At 42.0% G+C, this 26,087-nt stretch overlaps 1 protein-coding gene across 1 annotated transcript in view; it reads right to left on the bottom strand.

Moving 5' to 3' along the window:
- The window catches only part of JAZF1 (JAZF zinc finger 1), a 130,087-nt gene that overhangs the window by 18,271 nt on the left and 85,729 nt on the right, over positions 1-26,087 (bottom strand). Inside the window, exon 3 of the mRNA XM_035128872.3 lies at positions 3,550-3,746. Within this exon, the coding sequence (XP_034984763.1) occupies positions 3,550-3,746 (197 nt within the window). The remainder of the gene's footprint in view (positions 1-3,549; positions 3,747-26,087) is intronic.

Here is a 26,087-nt window from a genome sequence, read left to right as displayed (position 1 = left end):
AGAAGGCAGAAGTTGGGAAGAACTGGGTGGTGAACAGTTGGAGAAGAAGGACTGGGAGACAGAGAGTTAGCAGAATCTCTCTCGCTGGAAAGCGTACATCCGCCCAGCCCAAGGTCACCACGAGCTGATAAGGTGGCAGCACAGAAAGCAAAGTGGTTGTGAGATCAGGTTGCAAGACGTGGAAGTGACATGGATGACGAGGGGGGAAGTGGGTGGAATCCTTAATTGGGAGCACCTTCGTCCAAAGAATGGCTGCTTTGTTCTCTCACTGTGCTCATTAATATCTCTAAATGGTAAAAGACTGTTTTCGCTTTGCTCTGCTTATCTACTGCCAAAGTGGGGGAAGAAGATGAGTCCTTGAAGCCTGACACACACCATTTGAATGGCAATGCCCATCAACTGGGGAAGCAGCCCCCTCCAATATTTTACTGGGGGGCAGCAAAGGGACCTCAGCCCCTAGAAGTTGGCTTCTATGGGGGGGGCTGATTGAAGAAGAGATGTGGGGGTCTATGTTTGCCCCCATGGCATTTATGTCATGTTCCCCATGGTTCTTAATATGCTTATGAAATCGCTGAGTGAAACTATCTGTGAATTTAGCAGGAGAGTCCTAAAGCAGGGATCCCCAAACTAAGGCCCGGGGGCCGGATGCGGCCCAATCACCTTCTAAATCTGGCCCACGGACAGTGGGAATCAGCATGTTTTTACATGAGTAGAATGTGTTCTTTTATTTAAAATGCATCTCTGGGTTATTTGGGGGCCTGCCTGGTGTTTTTACATGAGTAGACTGTGTGCTTTTATTTAAAATGCACCTCTGGGTTATTTGTGGGGCATAGGAATTCATTCATATTTTTTCCCCAAAATATAGTCCAGCCCCCCACAAGGTCTGAGGGACAGTAGACCGGCCCCCTGCTGAAAAAGTTTGCTGACCCCTGTCCTAAAGGAAGGTCTGAGATCAGTAGTGGACTGGACGAGGATCAATAAACTGAAGCCCAATCCTAATAAAACCGAGGTATCATTGAAGGGTGGTTCAACTGCTCAGGGAGGTGAGTGTTTAAGCCAGGGGTCCCCAAACTACGGCCCCCGGGCCGGATGCGGCCCAATTGGCCTCCCAATCCGGCCCGCGACGACCCCCGCCGCCCGCTGCCGCCGCCCGCTCTTACGGCGCGGCGGCGATCTTAAAAATCGGCAAAAAATCGCCGAAAATCCTTTGTGCGCATGCGTATGGGCCTCTCCCGACCCAGAAGAGGTCATTTCCGATGCACTTCCGGGTCGGGGGAGGCCCATACGCATGCGCACAAGTGATTTTTGGCAATTTTTTCCCGGCCGTGCGCGTGTGCGCATGCGCACGGGCGCGCACTCCCCCGCCCTCCGGCCCGCAGCGCGGTCGGCGCGGCGGGCACCGGCCCGCTGCACGGTAAGTCTGGGGACCCCTGGTTTAAGCTGTTCCGGATTCGGCTGCACACCCAATGGAGAATCTGGTTCACACTATTGCTGGAATCTCAAGTGGCATCAGTTGCATGGAACATCACCTGTACAGCACTGTACATGTGGCTGCCTTTAAAGGCTGCTCACAAACTGCAAAATATAGCCATTAGGCTGGACAAAGACCTTTATTATTTTTTTGCCAAGCTTTTAAATACTGTTTTAAGGATTTCATAAAAAAACTTGTTCAACTCCTGTGTTGTTGTTTTGTTGTTGCTTTAAGGCTGTAGTGCTATTATTCCTTATGCTGTTTTCAATATTGTAAACTGCCCTGGAAATGTTTACATTAAACGATGGGATGCTATTTTTTTAATTAAAAAAAATTAATGCGATCCAGCCAGTGAGAGTACCAATGTATGTGTCCACATTGTGCCATAATAGAGGTGCTCTCAAAGGGACATGATATGGTCACAAGCAGCCAAGCCATTTAACACTTTGTAAGCCAGAACCAGCGCTGCAGTGCCATGCACAGTTTAAAAGCAATCACCGAAATTTGACTCCCCATCTCCTTTTCAAGTTTAATGATTGATGAGTTGTTTGAGATATGTCTAGCCAAACATGCTATTCTGTTTCTGCTATCAGGGTGGGCCCCTGTCATTTACACCTGCCACACAAGTAGGCAAGGTGACTTGGAAAGCAAAGATATATGCACATTGTAAAACTGAATAAGGGTGGCCAAAAAGCCTTTTTTTTTAGAACAAAAAGTACAATGAGAGGTTTTTAAAATGCATAGAGTTGGAAAGCACAGATGATCTGCGACACGCTGCGAAACAGAATAAATGGGGGAAAGGTGGCCAAGAGCCATTTTTAAAAAACAAGGAAGCAGAATGAGAGGTTTTTAAACAAAACATTGAAAACCATTTTGTGGAAAAAGGAGAGTCACTGAGAACATAGAAGGCAGCATTAAACTATTGGTTCACAATTTACGAGTGGACCACAAACTCATACCAGCCTGATATTAGTTACCTAGTTTTACTGAATATAATTCATTTTTAAAAAAAATCTATTGCAAGTATGAAAAAAGGTCCAGGGATAATGGGTTTTAAATAAATCCATACAACTCAGAAAGTGGTTTAATTAAACAAAAAATATGGGGTCATTATTTCTCAGCCGTACTCAGTAGCTTCTTTCATTTAAAAATGAGTTATATGCAAAGATTACTAAGAACGTCAGAAAGATGTTTAATATAAAACCATATTAATATTATGGAAATCAATTTGAAAACACTATTGTTTTAAACACACACAAATATTTAACATCCAAAGATTTAAAATGTAGGACCCAATGACCTTGCACAATGCTCATTTTGCAATTCCAGAGAATCTATCTGTTCGTGTGGCAGCACCTATACTTTGGAACATTAGCTAGGTGCCCTCACTATACACACTTTTTTTTAATTTCAGCAAGGCATATAATTCATATATATATAAGTTGCACTGATTTTACAGGGATGCAATATGTCTATAATGGCAGCAGGAACATCACTTTCTCATCTCTTCCCAAGTATAGTATGAGATTCCTTTTTTTCAGATTCCACACAAACCATTTTGCTCCGTTTCTCTTTCTGCACATTGCACCGCAATTAGCAAAACGACAATAGATAAATTAGGTACAAAAACCAAACAGAAGAAGAAGAGTTTGGATTTGATATCCCACTTTATCACTACCCGAAGGAGTCTCAAAGCGGCTAACAATCTCCTTTCCCTTCCTCCCCCACCACAAACACTCTGTGAGGTGAGTGAGGCTGAGAGACTTCAGAGAAGTGTGACTAACCCAAGGTCACCCAGCAGCTGCATGTGGAGGAGTGGGGAATCAAACCCGGTTCACCAGATTACGAGTCCACTGCTCTTAACCACTACACCACACTGGCTCAGTCACACCTGTCAAAAACCTCATTTTGGTTCGTGAAAAAGAATCTGACCGTAACACACACGAGATTTATTTCCCGATAGAAAGTAAAATGCAAAGAAATCACAACATGCCCTTCTTTATGACTGCATGCTAAACTACTAAATCTTTCAATGGTACACTGCAATCACTCAATGCTATGAAACCAACTCCTCTTACCTGTGGGTGTGCTGCTACGAAACGACGAGGAAGGGGTAATGGGTGGCGTGACTGGCGGAGTAAGGCTCCCACTGCTGTGGCGTGGAGGAGTGGATACGTTTCCCCGGGACACTGAACTTGATAGAGTCAGGGAGAGTTTAGGCTGGATTTTTTTCTTCAGGGATTCCTGCTCTCGCCGAGCTGCATCAGTCATAAACCTGCAACAATGGCGATGCCAATGGGTAAGAGAAAAATCATTGTGAAACAGTAGCGCTGAACAAACATTCAGTACAAACACTTGATGCTACTTCTTAAGTTACGTTTCTGAAGTTATGGCTTCCACAAGTTGCCAGGACTCAAACCGAGAAGGGAGATTCCGACTAAACATCAGGAAGAGCTTTCTGACAGTAATTGCTGTTCGACCGTGGAATGGTCTCCCCTTGGAGGTTGTAGACTCTCCTTCCTTAGGTTGGATGGTCATCTGTCATGGATGCCTTAGCTGAGGTTCCTGCATTGCAGGGGGGGGGGTGATCTGGGGTCCCTCCCAACTCTATGATTCTGTATCTCTTGCAGTTTTTGATTCATGGCATATGTACTCCAATCATTTAAAACAACCATTGACATTCTATGACACAAGTGCAGCACAGGCAATGGGGTCTCACACAGATACAGGTGGGTGGCAGTTTTTAGCATGTTATACATGTGACATTTTTTAAAGTTAATTAAAGGGGGAGTTGCCCCACCTAAAAAAGCAGTGCTGTGTCAGACAGGGTGCTAAACTAGAAGATAAATGCATTTCACAAAAGGGCTTATAAACTGTCAACTGGACACTTATTTCTAAAAAAATGAGAATTGACGTACAAAGATTCCTTTCACATTCCACCTCTGCTATTCTCCTGCTTCGTGACCCACTATTGGACACCTGCTCCCTGAGCCATTGTGACATAATGATGATGTCAACTCCTGTGTTCTGTTAGCTCTACAGTTCTACTCCCATTGCTGTCTCAGCTGTATCCCTGGTGAGAGTTAAACATGTTCCAGTTGCAGGGAAGTGAAGGGAGATGGATAAAGAAAACTACCAGCAGGACTCAGAGAAGAGAAGGGAACTGGATATACCCCGGGGGGCCACAAAACTGTCTGTGAAATGCAAACCATTGAAGCCATTCTATTTTAAATACAAGCATCATGTTTTAAGTTGCTTGCGGATTGCCCTGGTTATATTGAGGGGATTTGTCTTACAGTAAAGCTGCACTTACCAAAGAGGAAAGTAAAAAAACGGGTATTGCCGATACATTACTTCTCCACTTAGGTTTCTGATGGTACTGAGGATACACAGACACTTTTGATGGCAGGTAGCTCCTCATCACATAATACCAGGAAGAGGGCCTTCTCGGTAGTGGCACCCTCCCTGTGGAACACCCTCCCTTCAGATGTCAAGGAGATAAAACAGTATCTGACTTTTAGAAGACATCTGAAAGCAGCCCTGTATAGGGAAATTTTTAATGTTTGACAATTTTACTATATTTTTATATGTACTGTAAGCCACCCAGAACAGCTGGGGAAACCCAGGCAGATGGGCGGGGTATTATTATTAGTGGTCAAGGACTCTTGGTACTCTTTCTTGGCCACACCCTCCCTCCACAGGCCACACCTCTCACCAGCCCTACTGCATAGCCTCCTTCAGGGTTTCTGCCTGGTTGGGATGTTATTGAACTGATAATGCCTCTTGGTTGCCTGGATAGAAGATAGAAAGGTGTGTGTGTAGACACTAACCTCTTGTACAGAGGCAACATTTGCATCATTGCTTTCCCCACTTTTGCCTCTTGCCCCACCTATCACCACCAGCACGTGGCCCTCAGAAGCTTGCCCAGATGGGAATGCGGGTCTTGGGCTGAATAAGGTTCCCCATCCCTGCTATATTTCGTGGCAAGGTCAGAGGCTCGGCTTTTCTCCATATCAGGTAGCATCTCATAGCTTCACTTTCTCCCACAAGACACTATGGTTTCCATTTGACTTCTATGGGAAAACAGGAATCTTCTCGTTTTCCATAGTGCTATAGTAATACACCAACAGATTGTGGTCACTACACTCATTTGCTATCAGGTTTTTCAACAACCAAACAAAGTGGACCTCAAGAATTCCTTTCTGAATGATCTTTTCTCTACCGGATACGTTACAGGACAATTTAATGTGTGCAACATCCCAAAGTATGGGCAGCCATTAAGTAACTAGGCGAAACTAAATGTTCTAGACGTAAAACAGAATTTTTTCAAAAAATAATGCTGATAGATTACACAAAATAGATAATGTAACCATCAAGCCATCCATTAAAGCCAAAAGCTAATCAATTGCCAGGAAAACAAATTACTCCAGATATTAAGGAGCCAGACATCTTTTGTGGTCTGTTTAAGCTTTTTTCCAAGTGGGGATAACCCTTTCAAGCATGTCCTCTTACAATGCTAACTACCTTCTGTCTACCTTTTAGCAGTTAATTACCAAACTTGTCATTAATTACTGACAACAACCCATTTCATATGGACCACTGCATCAACTACCCGGTAGCAAGAAATGTCTTATATTCTGGCTGCTGTAGGGAGGGGTGGTGGTGCAGTTATTAGCTTGCCCAGACTAATTTTTCAAAAGGCTGAATAAAAATGGTGCAATAAACCACTGAGTACAGTTTAATGTAGCAATTATCATCCCAGAATTCACCTTCACAGCAGTTAACAGCTAGCTTGTTAGGGCATTCATCAGCCTTGCTTTTGCTTTGGATCATTAATTAACAAACCAGTTGTCACTTGCTGCTAACAATACATACTTGATGTGTTACTGCTTAATAATAGGAAATAGCTTTATGGACGCTTATATTTCATTCCACATCCTCTTTGTAACATGGTTCAGATGCCTTAGTGTATCGTACAGTAATAATAATAGTAAAAATATTTAAAAGATGTATTGCACATTATTGGGCTGGACAGAGCAATATCTCTTTAATTAAATGCATTTATGCTGTATTTAAAACATATTTTGAAGCACGCCATTAATTGCTTAATTTATTCCAGACTGCACCGCTCCTATTCAATGACATGAAAGAAGCTTAAGAGTGCAAAGCTCACCAGGGAAAAGATTTCAGGGACAATCCAGTCTTTCCTCCACTAGCCCTACAAGGCTTTATAGAGCACTAGGGCGATGGCAGCTGGTGCTGTGATCAGGACCACATTAGGCCTCACGCCATCACAAAAGCCTCACCCACACCCAGAAAGCGCCACATGTTTGGCTGGCAAAAGGGGAAGCACTGCTCTAGGAGAGTGACGCGGGCATCACTCTGCAGGCAGAGAGGTTGACAGAGCTCACAAGAGAGACACTTCCATCCAATGCAACCCCCAGCCCAGCAGAAAACGAAGTTGGATTTTGCTGCCAAACTTTTTTTTATAAAAAAAATACATAAAAGTTTAATTTAATTGAGAGGGAATTTCAAAATCTAAGAGTGGAAACTGTTGGAAGGGCAGAGCCTTGTCTTAGTAAAGTGGAATGTCTGGGCGGAATCCTTGCAAGAACAATAAAAGTTATGGTGACCCCTCAAGATGTGTGAGATAGAGGCTGAGAGGAGCAGGCTGGCGGGTCAACTCGAGAGCCTGACTCAGCACAGGGCAGGAAACTGAAGAAGAATAGACGTCTGAAGTCTGCTTAGGCAGGACAAAGACTGCACAATCCCAGGGCTTAACGAAATACCCAGGAAATTCTATCTTTGGTGACGTGAAGAGCACTTCCTCAAAGCAGAAAATAACCTAGTAAGCCATCTTGGAAACGGAAGGCTGCTACAGTACATATACTGCTTCTTCTTGTGATTTCCACAACACATATCAATAAAAAATTAGACTAGCAGCCTGACACTATGCTTGCTTACTCAGAAGTAAATTCTACTTTATTCAGTGGGATCTACTTTCAAGTAAGTGTTCTTAGGACTGCACCATGGTCTTTGTTCTCCCACTACAGGAACATGACAGGATGTTTGTTGCTAATCCAAACATAGGGTGGTATCCATTCCAGTGTTAGTTTCACGCAAAGTAAACCCATTGTAACAGATGAGCATGACTTAGCTGGAGATGAACCCACAGAATCCATGTTTTGGTATGTTATGAGATGTAGTTTAAACTGCATTTTTTTCAACATGGCCTCTGTAATTCATAATGAGATGGCATGCACATGTCCTGCATATCTGTATATCCTTATGTTGTAGCTGAACCCCAAAGTCATGACTGGTACAAGCAGATGATCAAAGCTACTTCATTTTTGTGTTCATTTTCAAAGCAAAACATACACTGTGCTAAGACGGTAAGTTTGCAGCACTGTAAAACCGATAACTATTAACGTATAACTTTTTTTAAAAAAACGCAGGCATTTTATGAGACATAAAATTTACCTGGCACAGAAGGAGTCATAAATATATGTAGATTGAACCAGGAGATATAAATATATCAAGAGGATATACAGGAAATCCAATTAACCAAAATGCATACTATTTTTCAAGACATTGCCTAATTTCTTTTACGTTGTCAGTCTTCACACTCTGCATGTCAGCTTCATAATTCATCTGCCACTCAGCAAATTATTTTTAACCATAAGCTTCTTAGATAAGATGCCTGTCATTCTTCTAAAAAAAAGCAGCAGCAGAGCATTTTCGAATACAGAATTGCTTGGCCTTGATTTCTTCTAGATTTAGAACAATGATTCGACACTAAGGCCACATTTATACCATACATTTAACACATCATGGTACCACTCTAAACAGTCATGGCTTCCCCCAAAGAATTATGGTAACTATAGTTTGTTAAGGGTTCTGAGAACAGTTCTGAGACCCCCGTTTACACATTAAACAACAGTTACGTATGAAATGAATACCGCACACAAAAGCTTCAGTTCTGTGCTTAGTGTTACAGGCAAAATGATCAGTCTTCTTAATAACATGGTACTTCCAAAGGAGAAAAACACTGATTAATCTCACACACCAATGGGAAACTCATTTCCCAAATCATGGCTCCTTATGTAGCCAAAGTAATGCTATACATACCCTTCAAGTGCCCTGATTTTCCAGGGACAGTCCCAGAGTTATGAAAGCCATCCTGGCTTCTGATTTGATCCCGGAATGTCCCTATTTTCCTTGCTAGTGCTGCCGCTGCCAAGCTTGAGTAGCAGCAGCAGCCGGCACTTGTCCCAAGCGGCTGCAAGGGAGCATCCCATTGCCTCTCCATGGCTGCTCCATGGCCATTGCTACCCAACTCCTTCCTTGCGTAGCTCATAGTGGCTGCTGGACAGCAGGTGAGGCTGCCGCTGCTGAGGCCCAGCCCCATGTAATGTACTGGGCTCTGATGGTCAGGCAAAGAGCGGGAAGAAAGGGGGAGCGAAGCAGAATGCAATGAGTCTTGATTTGTTTAAAAAAACAGTTTGTGGATTTGCATCTAATCTTGCCCCTATTCTAACTATTTATTGGTGTGTGTTTTTCTTCTTGCAAATCTACCAACGAATCAAATCAAATCAGGATTAAGGGGTTTCCTCAGGACAGTGGCGGGTGTATGTGCTGTGTCCCGTTAGCGTAGCATTGGTGGCACTTGGCCTTCATCTGATAGGAGATGCTTGGGGGTGGGTGGCCAACATGGGGTCTTGAGAAGGGTCAGATGGAGTGAGTGAGAAATGTCCCTATTTTCATGAGGAACGTTGGAGGGTATACATTATACATGCATGGAACAGAGGTATCAGCAGGCTTAGGGAACCAAAAAGTTTCCAAGTGGTACAAAAAACCCCACACCTCACCATGGTGTGGGTGGGTGGGTGGGGAAACTAAAGAAGGAAACCCACCAAATGGGACAAAGAACAGGGAGCATGCTTAGTTGCCACATAATGTTGACTGTTGGCAGTGGGGCTGGAAAATGCATTTCTCCCCACATTTCACAATACAGTCGTACCTCAGAAGTTGAACAGAATCTGTTCCGGAAGTCCGTTCGACTTCTGAAACATTCAACTTCCAAAATGCAGCTTCTGATTGGCTGCAGGAAGATGCAGCCAATCGGAAGCCACGGAAGCCCTGATGGATGTTCGGCTTCCAAAAGAATGTTCAAAAACCGGAGCACTCACTTCTGGTTTTCAGTCATTTGGGAGCTGGAACGTTCGACTCCCAAGGCGTTTGGGAGCCGAGGTATGACTCTACGTTTTGTTGACGGTCTCACTTGTTAAGTTCCCATTGAGATGGTAAGCTTGCCCCTCTTCAGAGTACATGTGAGGACTCTGCCACCCCAAAAAATCCACATAAAACCCTAGATGTCAGCTTTAGACTAGCCTCCCCTCTGACATGCTAGTTTTCTAGTGCAAATTGGTTTTGCTTCCTTTTTTAAATGGATGAGTATCTATCAAAGAAGTCTGGGAATTGTAGTTCTTTGAGGGGAATAGGAGTCACCTAACAACTTTTCAGTTCCTATGGTTTCACGCCCAACCCCTTCTATGGACTCGCTGTCTTACATTGAAGCACAACTGCTCAACTGTAAAAGTTGGATAATTTACAAGCTAGTGCAACCAAGTTCTTTTAAATGCAAACAAAATACAGATAAAATGATAAATAGGAGCCACCGCAAAAGGTGAAAACATAGTTGGGGGCATGTGTATCTTTGAAGATATTAATTAATCCTGTTGCTTCCCACTTCCTCTGGAATTACTGGAAGATCTGTAGCAATCTGCTGTGATAGGAAAGGACTGCCATTTGAAGAAGAATACCCTCTGTCTGAGTCAGACCTCAGGAAGTTTCTTGAGCGTTGCTTGATCTGCTTCATCATCACTATCGTGTTATATCGGGGACTGTTGTTTTTAAATTCATGTCAAGTGGAAAAAAGGTCAGGAAATGGGAGTGTAAAATACACTGTGCTGTACAACCATACCATAATACATAGTGATACAAGGGAAAAATATGTGGTGCAATTTAGGAAGGCCTTCTTGTAAGTGGGGGGGAAAATGCATAAATTGCCATTTTAATTAATTTCCTAATGTAAAGCACAGCTGCAGTAAAGTTGGCAAGTATAAGTCACCTTTACAGTTTGCGTTTCTCAAATGAAATCATGCTTTTTAATTGGGTCTTAATGTGTGCGAAGCTATGTTTTATTTACTCGCTATTACAATATCAGCATTTTTATACTTTCTGCTTGCTTGTGCAAACAAACTTTATTAATACATATATCTGGATGCTCTAATCTCAGTTACAATGTACCAGTTTGAGTTTCAACAATTAACTGGCCTTTTTTTGTGGACTCCCGCTGCTATGTGAACTAGCTGTAGGCTATTAAAATAATGAGTCCGGACTGAGTCATCTGATCTCATGCTTGGTGCAAAGCCTGAGGAAAAGGACTTTGCCCACAATTCCTAGTCTGTTTACCAGACGAAGCCCAGACTGTTGGCAGCTTTGTCCAAGAACTCCCTTCCCCCTTCCATGCATAACATGGTATAACAGAGCCCTCTGGAGGTCAGTATTATTGCTTTGCTCATTCAAAACTATTTTGCCCTCCAAACAATATAGAATAGCCTTTTCAAAGTCTATTATGGCAACAATGGATAAAATGGCACACCCCCCCCTTGTGAAATGGTACAACCCCTACACCCATCCAGCCCTGGTAGGGTTTTTTTAAAAAAAAATCAATAAAAACAACTATATTTTGGGTGCATCTATGTTTTTGATGCAGAGAAAATATGCCATTCTGGGGGGGGGGGAGTAAAAACTGATCTTGTGATGTTGTCAGCACATGTAAGATAGGTCACAGATAGCTAAGCCAGAGAATGTTGGGTCAGAATAAGGAAATTCTGTGTTCTATTAAAAGAAATATTGCAGAATTTACAAAACAATCAAGAAAGAAAATGTTTTCTTATAACTGCATGAATAAGTTTGTGAGTGACATTTATTTAAAAAGCAACACACAAGCCCTTTGATTTCCTGCCCCCAGTCTCACTAAAATGCCACAGGGCCTTAACTTGTAACGGAAAAATAAACAATTTAGATTGTGATATTTATCCTTCTGTCAGATATATGATATCAAACGTATTTGTAAATTCGCATTTCAAAATATATTGTGACATATTTTACTATAAAGATTTCCCTATACCATTCATTGAAGGTAGTGATCTAGCAATGAAAATGTGCAAATCATCTAAATTATTATAGAGCAAAAGTAAAAGAGTTTCCAATTAATGTCTCCATATATGTAGGCCAATGTATTTTACACAGACCTACTTGTGATAAATCTATTGCGTACCAGGTCTAGAGTGCCACTTTTTTCCTGAAAGCATTATCAAAAACTGCCCAACTCTTTCCAGATCCCTTCTAAAAAACTGTTACAGCAAAGCTCTAAGATTCCTACATATGAACAGAACTCTGCTTAATAAAGAACTTGGCTTCGAGCAGGATGAACAGAATAAAAATGAAGTGAAACCATATAAAATATTTCGATATAGTTGGTGTATATCAAATCTTTACAAAGATCATCAGAAATTAGAAACAATGGATAGCACCCTTTGGAGCATAGCTACAAAACTGTGATGATAGAGAAACAGAGAACAAGCACATCCAAGCAATAAGATAATCTAAATATTCAGATCCACTTTTTTGCCTGTCACCAGACAGAGCCCACTATTTGTCACAATATCAAAGGAAAATTAGAATCCTAATGTCCTGGCAACTTTTACGCTTAACTCCCCGGACCTTCCGTTTCTCATATGCTTCATCTGATACAGAAATTCAGACTACAGGGCAGCAGGAAAATTCAAACAATGCATATTGCCCACTGTTCTACTCATGAGTGTTGAGAGAAAACAGGTGACAAGGATTAAGAACAAAATTAAATTTGCATATATCCAGCTATGGAATGGAAAATTAACACCAGTGTAACATGATTTAATAGCGGCAACATGGCCACAAAACGAAAAAAGCATAAAATTTAAAACCAGTCCTGTTGAGTAGCTAATATGGCAGATAAACGCAGGATGAAAACTATTCTGCAAAGCTCTTGGCAACGATGGGAAGACAAAAGCTAATGGAAGAAACAGACCTAAAAGCTAAATCAACTGGATGACAACAGGCTATCAAATGTTAACTGATCACAATCATTCTACCAAATCCTTCCAAATATACATGAAAGTAAAGTGCGAAAACCACAGGTGGCGCATGAATGAATGAACAAAATACAACGAATAAAACTCTTTGAAATGAAAATAGTTCACAGCCAGGCTCAGAACGAGCAGGAAGACCAGGCGCAGGGGTAGGGTGGGGCTGTTGAATATTGTATTCACGGTGTTAACTAAGAAATGTCTGCTCTAACTTTTTTTTTCTATGTATGCTATTATTTAACCCAAGATCCAGCTTTCCCAAAAGGGGAAGCAGGGAGTTACAATAATGTATATTGTCCAGTTTACCAACATTTAGGACATAGAAAGGTTTCTAAAAAGCCATGCTATAAGCCAGCTTTCCCCCAACCAGCTAGCATGAGAACTTTTTAAATATCTAATCTGAATTTTGAGAATTGTTTAATGCGAGCATTGATGTGTATCCCCTACTGATAGAAATAAGAAATCGTAATGTGTTGCTCAACCTCAGTATGGTGGAACCAATGCAATATGATTTCTGTGCAACTTTTTAATAGTTTCCTTGAATATGTTTGCTCTCTCATGTTTTCGTGGATTTGGGATAAAGACATGAAGAAACCCGTGCCAAGCCTTGGCCCACGTCTAGCAAGGTCCAGTGTACGGCCTCCCCCAACACAGAAGTGGAAGTCTCCAGGGGCCAATGATACAGCTGTGCCCAGGCTAAAGCCTTGTGCTTTGGCAGAGACCAGTGATACCCTTGAACAATGCTAGCATGAGAATCCTGGACCTAGTGAGGTGGGGTAAGTTGGATATCATCCAGTAAAATAATCAAGTGATAAAATAAACCTAGATTATTTCTGGGCTGGATCTGTAAGGGCTGGCGGTACGGAATAATGATTTTGGTCCAAATATTCCTTATTGCTCTCCTGTTTCCAATTAAAGCATGTGCTTTAATGCTGGGCTACGGGTTGTACTGAGAAAACTTTCATTTAAACAATACTTGGGCAAATTCACCCCATACAATGTGACTGCCCATAGAAACCCGATAAAGGTCCTTTCACCTTCACAGAGTTACAATTCCCAATATCCTTAAGAAACTACAATTCCCAGGATTCTTTGGGGGAAGACATGTGCTTTAAAAGTGTGTGTTGAATGTGTTTTAAATATATGGTCTGCCCTTACATAAATCACAAGTACCAAAATATACAATTTGGTTTGTTTCTCAAAGTCTTCCTGTTTCATGTACAAGAGTCATTTCTCCCATGCTTTCGTTAGGGTCAGACTCACCTTGCCTCTTGTGTTTAGTAATAATAATTACACACAAACACACACATATATTGTCATTTAAACTTGTACAGTATTGCCTACAATACAAGCTTTCTGTTTTTACCAGAATAAGCCTGGGAGTCAATGCCACAAACAATATCAAGGTCAGATGTATAATCAGAGACTTTGATGCTTTCTTAAAAATGAGGGTGCTCTGATACAAAATTTATGAGAAGTAATCTCTTGAAGATTGCTATTAACACGCTCAATAATTTTCTTACTTTTTCGTCCAAGAGGCTTTATTATTTGTAGCCTGTCAGTATGACACATAAATTATGAGCCTTGTTCACCTATAATAGGATAAAATGAAACTTCAAAATTGACACTTATGAAGAAAAATGGGCAAGTCCTTAGCACCGTGATACCAGCTAAAGTGTGAACAATTTGCCCAATGGTACGGGCAACCAAGTTGTCAAACTTTAGGAGCAGAAAAAGCATAAACCAAAAATATGAGACCATCTAGTCACTACACCTCACAGAATCCAGTACAGAGTTAGCCCTTTGATCTGATAATTATAATACAGTAATATTATGTAAGTAAGTTTGACAACATACAAAATATAATATTGAATTATGCCCAGAGAAGATATTCTGGGGGAAAATTCTGAAAATTTTCTGATGCAAACTACCATATGCAGAGCAATTTTCACAGGAATTATTTTTTTTAAAAAAATCACTGCTCAGAGTAAATTGCAGTGAGTTTAATAGGACTTATTCCCAGGTAAATGAGCAGAGAATTGCAGCCTAGGTTTGTTGTACTTAAGACCTATTAATTTCAATAGGACCTAAGTGATGATTAACTTTTCACCATTGATTTCAATGGTACCTCAGTTCAACTAAGGGCTTATCCACACCTACATTTCCTCTGCTCTTTCGAAGTATGGTACATGCTTTAAAGCTTCGTGTTCAAGCACCCCTTTCTTGCTCTGGAGCCTTCCCCATGAAAACCCGCTCTCTGAAGGTCAATCAGAGCCAACGTCAATCTGCGGAGAACTTGAGGTGACATTTGCTCTGCTTGAGCATTAAAAAGCGGGGTTTTCACCGGGAAAACTCAACGCAAAAGAAAAAGAAAAAACTGCTCCGACACAGAGCTGTTAAGCGCGGACCTGTGCCTGGAAAGAGCGAGGCAAAAGGTAAGTGTAGATAAGCCCTAGCTTAGTCTGCATCTAATCCTATGCCATAAAAGGTGACATATAAATAGTTAAAACAAACAATGGCTGTGTTCACACATAATGCTAAACCATTAATTTAATAAGCCAGTCTCGTAATCAATGGCTTGAAGCTGACCTGTCAAAACTTATCAGTTTGTTTTAAACCAGGATTCCTGGTGTGGGCATAATGCTAAGACGGGATTCAGTAAACACAAAAATAAGCTCTGGTGAAGCCCTCCTCATAGCTGCATGGAAGGAGGAGAACAGGGAAGTGTATGAACCCAACACTTCACTCTTGTCTCATTCTGGCTTGTCCTTACAGAGCCAAACAGGAAAATGGCAAAGGGTTGTATTCAACTAAGTCCTACCTAGAGTAGACACACTGAAATTAATTTAACCTAGGTTAGTCTTGACTATTAACTTCAGTGGGTCTACTCTGCATAAAACTAGCATTGAATACCACCCTAAGAATTTGTGTTTTGCAGAACAATGGGGGTTTGGTAAAATGGTGAGATGCTAATGAGAGACATAATACTAAATTGGTGGTAACACTGAGGCACAACTGGGAGAGCATGATTGGTAGGCAGAACCTAGAGATTATTGCCTTCATAACTCTAGTGCAGGGCCATCTCAAGCAGGTCGGGTGCCCTGGCGCCATAGTGCGGAGATCGCTCCGGCGCCTCCGCCCTCATGGGCGGGCGCAGCGCCCACCTGCCGGCCCGGTGCCCCGCGCCCCCGAGACTACCCCTAGAGCCGGGCCTCCTCTAGTATGAGCAGCACTAGGCTTGAATCAGGAACTATATAGACAAGGCTCTCTGTAACCTGAACCACCCACGGCTGCTGGCTACATAAGGGAATGGCCAACAGTTCCAGCTGGCATATGCACATAAGTCTCTTGTTTGGAGAGTCAGGTGACCACTACAGCACCATAAACTGACATAAATCTCCCAGACCGGCTGCCTTCCCTCAGTCTTCTAGACCAGTGTGCCTCCAGATGTTTTGGGACTACAACTCCCATCATTCCTGACCACTGGTCTTGCTAGCTAGGGATGATGGGAGTTGTAGTCCCAAAACATCTGGAGGCACACTGGTTGAGAAACACTGTTCTAGACCACCGTTCTTCGACCTTGGGTCTTCAGATGTTGCCGGACTGCAACCCACTTCATCCCTGAGCATTGGCTAAGTGTATGGTGGAAACAAACAAACAAAAATCCTTCCAGTAGCACCTTAGAGACCGACTAAGTTGGTATCTGAAGAAGTGTGCATACACACAAAAGCTCATACCAATAACAAACTTAGTTGGTCTCTAAGGTGCTCCTGGAAGGAATTTTTTTATTACTTTGTTTCGACTACAGCAGACCAGCACAGCTACCTACCTGTAACTAGATGTATGGTGGAAGTTGTAGTCTAGTAACACCTGCGACCCAAGGTAGAGCAATACTGGTCAACACTAGGTCATTAGGTTGTCCCTCCTTGCTGTCAGACCACCGGCCTTCAAGCTTGCCTAGTCCCTCAGGCTTTAGCTGCCTTACAACCGGCAAATAAATATGCAGAGAAGCATAGGTGCCGACTGCTTGGGTTCAAGGCAGTCTTGGCCCCCTGAATATATTTTTTGAGGAAGCTGGACCCCCTCAATTTTCAGAGGGCATTCAGCTCTGCCCCCTGTCTCCTTGCAATGCCAGGGCCCCTCATTCCTTTGGAGAAGTTGGTGCTTCTCAGAGGAGCTAGCGACATCAGGCTCCTCCCTTCCTCAACTGTCACCTGGCAGCAGCCATTCCATCTGAGAATGGCATCAGGGTTGCACCATCTCTATTGGCTCCTCCAATCCCCAAACATTTTGAATTCTGGCTAGTCATTATAAGAACTACCATGTAACTTTAAGAACTGGCACCTCGGTTTTCTTGACTTCCTCCTCCTCCATCTCCATTTTTGCTTTTATGTCATGCCTTAAACTGTAAGCCTGCAGGCAGTCTGTCTTGTTTTTGTTGCCTTAGGTAAGCCACTTTTCGGCTGAGAAGTGAGGTAAAAAATTCTTCAAATAAACAATCGTAATAAATAAACCTGGCTGGAGGGCCTGACGTGCAGGTACTGTCTGAAGGTTTCCAAGCCAATTTTCCATGAGTCTGACTCTGAAGGCTAGAAATTTCCTTTAAAATATAATTGAATCCTCATAACTGTGTGTCACTCAGCAGCTTCGGCATGAAATTCCAACATATGCAGACTTGCAGGAGAAAAACAGTCCTATTCATACTACAGGATTTTTTCTTTGAAAAGTCCACTAAATAGGAATGTGCAATGTAGATATCAATTTAGGAAACCACATTTCTCTTCTCTGGGCTATATGCATCATTATACTTGATACAATCAGACTACAAAAATGTTTGATCAGCACCATTCTTTGTATCTGTCCAGATTTTAGAGGAGATGGTTTTTTAAGCACTTTTGGGCAAGTTGCAGTTTTTTTTATTAAAAAAACACACATCTTGTCCACATCAGGACAAGCTTTCTCACACAGAAATGCATACCATGTGGGATACCTGCTGAGTTTTGGCAAGCTTGGCAGACTTAAGGACATAATGGGCTAGGCAGTTGTAGTGGAAAAAAAACCTCCCTGGGAATATTTAAGCCAGGAAAGAAAAGGAGACTTTCCTCCAATGCTTCTTACTGTGAGCTGGCAAAAAGAAGATAAGGACAGGAAATTAGAAGTTAAAACCAGTGCATTGGCTTCCCCCCCCCCAAAAAAAGGAGACACGTTGCGATTTGCCAGCTTAATATTTTTGGAATCTGGTATGTATTTCAAATTACCACACAGACGCTTAAATATACTTGTTCTTTTAGGTGGCTGATGTTTTAACATCTGATCTACACTTCTGTTTGAGATTAGAAAGCAGTCTGCTTGATGCAAATTTCCCCCTTTGTATCTGTGTTTGGAACTGGTTTGGAGATACAGAGGGTATTTCCTATTTCTTTCTAACATCCCATTATTAGTGTCTAATGGTTGTGTGTTAGGCAAATTTCTAAAGAACAGTTTACTTTCCAGACCTGAACTTTATTAAAGAACCGTGGTAAGAAACAACCGTGGTAAGAAACTGTGGATGGTCTGTATGTCCCAGTGCAAAGAAATGGATGATATATTATTTTTAATGATAGTTACTAAAACCCACTGTATTGCTGGAAGCATTTCAGACAGCTCACTAAAAAAAAGAAGAAGTTATGTGACAAGGCTTGTTGGGAATGGAAAACAGGCTTTTGCTGCCCGTTGCTGTTTCTCACCCAGCTGGCACAACCAGAGATTGAGTGCTGTTGCACTCCTTTTTAAAATACCATAAGTATCCTTCCCAGAATTACAGGCTAATCCCCAAACACAAGTGTGCCAGCAGTAATTCTGGCATTAGCATGCATCGTGGGAAGGAAATGTAAAAGATCATACAAGGAAAATATTGTCAAAAATTGTTTTAGGGGGGAAATGTGTCACTAGCACTTAATGAGAACTAACACTAGAGATAGACTAAGACTAAATATTTTCCTCTCAGTAGAATGACATTTACAAAACAATACAATAAAGGGTGTATCCAGTTGTGTTCCTTCATCTGATAGAAAGTTCTTTGGCCCAGAGGATTGAGGGACACACCTGCTCTGGAACAAAGTAGGAGGCTTCAGGAGAAAGGGGAATTTGCAAAAACCTCCTCCTCCTCATTTCAATTCACTCTGGATCAAAGATATTTCTGTCAGTGCAGGGCCACAGTTTGATATAGTCCAGGCACCCCCAAACTGCGGCCCTCCAGATGTTTTGGCCTACAACTCCCATGATCCCTAGCTAACAGGACCAGTGGTCGGGGAACATGGGAATTGTAGTCCAAAACATTTGGAGGGCCAAAATTTGGGGATGCCTGATATAGTCCTTGGTGAATGAATGGCTGTTGAGTTTTTCCGAGAATAAATGAAGTGAATTCATTCATTATTCCTCGCAAAAATTTGCAAAACAGATACTCATTTTATTATGAATATCCATCTCTCTCTGGTCATTTTAAACCCATCTTTAGAGATGTAGAAGCACCTGTCAGGTGGCCTTTGCTTTACAATTTCAATTTTTCTAGTGTTGCCATATTTCAAATCTGGACAGAAAAGTCACTGAGCTTTCTTTAGGCGCAGTTGTTGAGCTGCTTGTGCGTGTGGGTATGTGTGTGTGTTGCAAATTTGCTGGGCTTTTTTTTTTGCTCAAAGTTGGTTTTGAGCTTTTTTGGGGGGGAAATCGGTCAACATAGGCTGCCATATGTCTGGATTTTCCCGGATATTTAGTCAATTTCCGCCTGGACACTGCTGCTGAATGCAATGTTCTGGATAGATCTGGAAAATTCCGGACGTATGGCAACCCTAATTATTTCAAGATGCACATTAATACAGTTTACTCAGTTTATACCAATGTAAACTGTTATGGCAGCTTAACTATCCATGTTTAAGAAGGAAGCATTAGCACCTGTAGATCATTCTTCAGTGTGATGAAGCCGTCTATCTTACTTACACAACATGTAAACTTGGGTAGCCCACTACAGTGGAACCTCGGTTTATGAACACCTCGGTTTACGAATTTTCGTGTTACGAACGCCGCAGACCCATCTGGAACGGATTAATTCACTTTCCATTACTTTCAATGGGAAAGCTCGCTTCAGTTTATGAACGCTTCAGTTCATGAACAGACTTCCAGAGCCAATTACACCCATGCTTCGGGTTAAGTACACTTCAGGTTGAGTACTCCACAGACCCGTCTGGAATGGATTAATCCACTTTCCATTACTTTCAATGGGAAAGCTCGCTTCAGTTTATGAACGCTTCAGTTTAAGTACTCCGCGGACCGTCTGGAACAGATTAATCCACTTTCCATTACTTTCAATGGGAAAGTTTGCTTCAGTTTATGAACGCTTCAGTTTATGAATAGACTTCCGGAACCAATTGTGTTCATAAACCGAGGTACCACTGTATTTGAATGAAGCACAAGAAAGGGCACAGTTAATTGAAAGGCAACAATCCTTTCAAATGAGAAGTAAAAAAAATAACCTCAGAATCTGACAGATAGGCGAACTGCAAAATTAGGCATGGACTTCAATTATATGCATGTTTGGTTAATAAGAATGGTGTTAAAGATGATGATGATGATGATGATACTGAACATTTGCATAGTGTTAGCAAGTACTCAAAGTGTGCCACATACTTTTTTGGTTGTGATCCTAACAACAATCCTATGAAGGAAGCAGCAGTGGAGCAAACCGATCAGGCGCCTGGGGCAAGCTGGGGCAGGACACTCTGCGGGGGCCTCTGAGCAGTCTGCCTGCGTCCTCCCACTTAGCTGCCCTACAGCTGAGCGGGAGGCGGTGGGTGGACCGTTTGGGGCAGCACAGGATGCATGGCTCAGGCGCGCTGCAGGCCCCGCAGTGAGTGCTGCCTAGTAACACCCGGGGTGGCCCACCCCCACACCACCACCCTTCCTCTGCCCCTGGAAGGAAGTATTTAGGACTCCTATTGCAAATGGGGAAACAGAAGTTCAGCGAGTTGTTTGCCTAAGGCTAATAGTAAGATCAGCAGCAGGGGTTACATATGAGTATGACCCCTGTTCCGCAGAGTACACGCAAGTACTAGGTATGTTGTATTTTTGTTTTATTGTTGTATCTTCCTGTATTTTTGCAATAATATGGACTGTATAGATTCGTGTCCATGCCGGCTATTGACCTGATTGTAATGTATGATTTAATAGTATGTATGACATGATTATTGACTTATATTTATTTGATTTATTTTAGTTATAAAACTGAAGAAGCATTAACCGAAACAGATGATTACCCTGGATCACTGTCTGGTTTATGGTTAACTACAGATTAAAACAGTTATATTTTGCCCAAGAACTGGTCGACGTGTTGCCTTCTTTTCTCAGCATTTTGACTTTAATTTGCAACACAGGGGTTGTTTTATCAGCATTTAATAGTAAGATCATGGCAGGAGAGAGAACTGGGATCTTCCTGATTCACTGTTTAGGCTCTACATTACATCAGGTTTTGGGGTTGGGGAACCCAAACGAAAGCAGGATTGTACCCTTTTTATTTTACTTTAGTTTGCTATAAAATATCCTCGGCATGTGAATACACTATAGTCTTGTTTGGGTGCTCATACAATTCCCAATTGCACGAAGATGGACTCTGTGGCCTGGGCACATCATCATGGCCCCATCTACACATTGGGTGGAAGTACCAAATCAGGGAACCTGCTCTACAAATGACAAAAGCATTTAGGACCAACGCCCCCTCCCCAATAATTATGAGAGTTATTCCAACATTTCATAGAGCAGCTTTTAAAACTTAATTCCCATAATAAGAATACTCTCCTTCTTCATTGAGTCTTTTAAGGGGCTTTCACATTATTCCTTTCCATTGGTACGACTGTGGGCATAATCCAAATGGAAGGTTTTCTTGACAAGTCCCACTGAAGTAAACGGGGTTCACAGAGGAGACTTTACCAACAGATTACAGCCTATATTTGTATTTGAGGTCATGTTGTTACACCTACAATATTCTTAGCCTCTAAGAAAACAAAAACCCTTAGTACTGTGTTATTGTCATGACATATTTGAATGCAGTGTCTTTTTAATTAACTGGAAGCCATTTGAAAGTGCCACAAACTGTTCATGTGTGAACCTATTGAAGATAAGAGAGTTGCACTGAATTCAAAGTGCAGAAGCTTGCTAATGCTAACAAATTAGTTCTGCTTTCAAGATGGAACACTTCTCTCTTTAATGTGTCAACTTATTACAGAAGGACTCCAGTTACTGTTGGAGCAGTCATACTAAATCAGCTTTTCAAAATTAATATTCTTTTTTTGCAATCAATTATGAATGTTTCAGCCTCAGATAGATGCTGAACAGACACCTCAGCACAATATTATCACCTCGTCCACAAATGAGCTCAGCGCAGAGACCTGATCTTTTTGCCAATATTACTTCAAATTATTAACAGCAAATATTGAAGTGAAACGATTCCTAAGTACTACTTTGCTTAATTTTGTTTCAGGCTGCACTTAATCTTTATTCATCTTTAATGAGTATTTATTGTATGACCCTGACAGCTTGCTGCTTCTGTGATAAATTATCTGACTCAAGTCTGATTAAAAATGCAACCCTGAATGCTAATTATCTGAACAGACCTGCTTAATAATAGCATTTCTTGTCAATTATGGAGCCATAGAATGGGTGCCAGTTGTAACATGCATCAACAGCCTCTTCTTAGAGGCAGATTTCCCATAATGCTTTATCATCTGCCACATATAAATCCAGGATTCTGTACCTGTGGTGACCTCCTTATTAGTGAACTGACAAAATGATGAAGCAAGCCAGCAACAGAACTTCAGCCACAAGACAATAATGGACTGCAGTTGCAATCAGTAGGAGCTCAGCAACCCAGAGTCAGTGGTAGTTCCTTTAATCTCTAGTTTCTAATGGACCTCTTGGTTTGAGTAACAAGGTCCATATCCCACCTGTATTTAATAAGCTGGAGAACAACCTCTGAATATAGGACACAGAAATAGAATAGCACTATTTTCTTAGTGTGTGTGTGTATATATACACACACACACACACTTACAATTGTAGTGGCCATGTTTACAGGCTTGCTGCAGCTATCTGAATAGAATTTAAGCAGAAGTATTACTACCCCTGCTGACACATCATTCAGCTTAATGATAGCAGTTTTCATGTACATAAAACCAGCAACTATATTAAGCTTTGTCCTACCAAACAAAGAGTAGGTAACAATTAAATAGAGATGGGTGTTTGCAGACGCCATGCTTATGCACGTGAGAGTGTGCATCGATGACACTTTTTTTTGAACCAGCAAGTTGGAAGGAAGCAAAGGCCACATATCACTCTCTATGATAAACACATAAGAACGCCATCGCACAGCCCTCACTGGAGAGCCTTGTTACAATCCTGGACCTGAAGCCAGGGGGGAGTAAATCGAGGAGGGGGTGATGTGTTGGCAGTAGCAAAGGAAGGCAGGGGTGTAGGGTGCACCAGGCACCAGTGCTAATCAGAAGCCATGACATCGACAGACACTAAATATACAGTAAAACCGCAAGGACGGATAAAATAGAAGGGAGGCAGATGGATTGTGTAAGTTAGAGATCCAAGTCCGCTTTACAATTAACTGCTAATTAATCTGATTTCTTTGCCCTAATCTTCCTAGCTGTCAGAGAAGAACTCTTATAGAGAACAACTCTATTAAGTTGTAAAGTTGTGGGTATCATTCAGCAGCTACTTCACCCTCTCCGCCCTAGTTAGGTTGGTTTCCTGCTCATATAAAGGAGTTAATATGGCTGCTCTCACCTCTGACCTATGGAGTGAAAGCCAAGGGATGGGGCTGTGACCAGTGACTAAGATCCTCCACCTACTGATTGAATAAATGGAGGAGAGCAAGAGAAGAGGAATTTATCTCAAGACAATAGAACTGATTTAGAACTGCCGTCTCTCTTTCAGATATATAGCACACTTTTCACCATGAGACTACCAGTAACAGACAAAGATATTTGGCTCAAATACGACAGCTCCATAAAATAAAGGTGAGAAGTGTTTCAAGCTCTAGGTAAGTCTGGAAAGCTGACATTTCAGGATGGCGTTGTTTCTTCTTTTAAGATAAATGAGCCCAATGTAATGGCCTGATCTTTGTGTCAGTAGTATGTCACATTAGTGTGGCAAATACTGAATTCAAATGTTTCACAAGTTTTACATGGCCTAATTTTTCATTCAGGTTGCACTTAAACCTTATCATTTCCCCACGAACATCCATTCTCTTTCAAGTAAATTATTTGCCTGTTCCACAGATTGAAGCGGTTCAGTGTGCATATACGAGGTGACACAACCTGGCAGGTAACCTGGTCCCAAGTTGTTAAGGGGTTTATATCATATATTTGTAGCTGGTTGACTGACCAAACCCCAAATGGTGTGTGTGTGTGTGTGTGTGTGTGTGTGTGTGTGTGTGTGTGTGTGCCCCCTACCCCGTGATTTGGGTGAGAAAATGTTGGACACTATGCAATCCCACCCAGGGTAGGTAATTGACCAAGTTCTCAGACATGTGAATTACTCCATCTTGCCAGGATCCAAGCTCAACTTATTTTTCATCATCCATATTTCCACTGCATAGTTTACCTTCTAGCTAGCCTGCGTTCCTAATCGGCACAAGCTCTACACACATCTCAAAGTGATGTAATGACCAGTTTAGATACCAGGTTGGGGAGACTATTGAAGATAAAGAAAAGCACAAGCCACTTTTGTCGGTCTCTACTCCAGTTATTGGTACTGCTGGTCAGACATTCATGACTGGCCCCTGGCCTTGCATGATCAAAGTCAGGGTACAGTGTTCTGCACTACCAGTTATGAAACAGAAATTCATTCATTCAGTGTCAGACTTCAAGAAATCCGATCCCTCTCCTTCACAGCTGGATGCCAGAAATGGGAGAAACAAGACGTTCTTACCGATGTATTTATTCAAGATTCACACAGAGAGACATAGGGGCAGCCAATTGGATAATGGCGTTGCTCCAACTGAACTCCCCCCCTCACTTCCTAGCAATAGCACTTCCCCTTACGGTGGCTGCCAGGGGCTAATTGTCTCCAAGTCCTTTGCTCACCCACTTCCAATGCATGCCAGGTTCTGGAAGAGGGAATGCTTTCCAGTGATAATGTGTCAGCTGGCTGCTTTGTCTCTCCTCCTATCTTCTCCCAACACCTCCCAACTCTTCTGCTCACCTGTCTCTGAGCTGTGCCCCTCCTCAAACCACAGCTGTAAATCAATACTGCCTTGCTCTTCTCTTGAAGTTTTTTTTTTGGGGGGGGCAGTCTCCATCATTCCTCCTCAGTTCAGTCCCCCTCAGTCTAGTCCCTGACATCCAGCTTTTAAACCATCCTTCATCCAACCAACCAGGGTCCTAGAGCAGTTTACAAAATACAGTTTATAAGATACCACCTAAAACCGCAATGTAAACAAAGTAAAAACCAGCAAAACAACTCTCAGTATTGAAGGTAAAAATAACCACACACTATACATTCAACTCCTTATATGGGAAATGTGAATATTGTCTTACTAACCTAACACTAAATGCGGACAACGGGGAGATCACCACAGGAGAAAGAGGGAGAAGATGGGAAGAGCATCTGACTAGTAGCAGTTTCACCAACTCCTAATGGGTGTCTGTGAAGTAACTGTAACATTACAAGAGAAGTTTAAATGTAAAGATGCTGTTCAACTATGAAAAATGTCTTTGTTTGTAAATGGTTAAATGAATAAGAAGAAAAAGATTGGCAGTTTACCCCCAACTGAACCCAAGAATGTACAGGGCATAGGGATTATTTCAGTTGGCAGTTGTCCAAGAAATAATTGTGCTGATACAGTTACTAAAGAGAGGACTATTATCTTGTCAGGTTTCCCATTACAACAGTTGGCTGTAGAACTCAGCTTTTATGGTATATGAATCAGTAGAATCCCAAAGGTCAAGCTGTGATAGGTCCTTTAGCGGACATTCCTTTGTAAGCTCATTGGTCTTTAGTTAGGGTCCAATGGGATGTCTAATTTTCAAGGGGGTGGACAACTTGTGATTGGTTAGAGTGTTTTGGCTGAAGAGAATTAAAGGGCAGGGACAGGATTTTGGGGGAGATGGTCATAGAGGGACTGAGAACAAGATACAGAAAAGGGTGTAGGTAAGAGCTGAAGAAGCAGTCACAAGCCAGAGAAGGGCTGAGAGATCCTTATGACAGCAGGCAGCTGTTCAAGAAGAAGCCAGGGCATTAAGAGCTGAAATAACCAGAGGGTGAAGCTGAGAAGGAGTTTGGATTTGATATCCCGCTTTATCACTACCCGAAGGAGTCTCAAAGCGGCTAACAATCTCCTTTTCCCTCCTCCCCCACAACAGACACCCTGTGAGGTGGGTGGGGCT

This window comes from Zootoca vivipara, chromosome 11 (assembly GCF_965207765.1).
Source record: "Zootoca vivipara chromosome 11, rZooViv2.hap1.1, whole genome shotgun sequence".
Lineage (NCBI taxonomy): Eukaryota > Metazoa > Chordata > Lepidosauria > Squamata > Lacertidae > Zootoca > Zootoca vivipara.
This window is presented reverse-complemented; position numbering and strand designations above follow the sequence as displayed.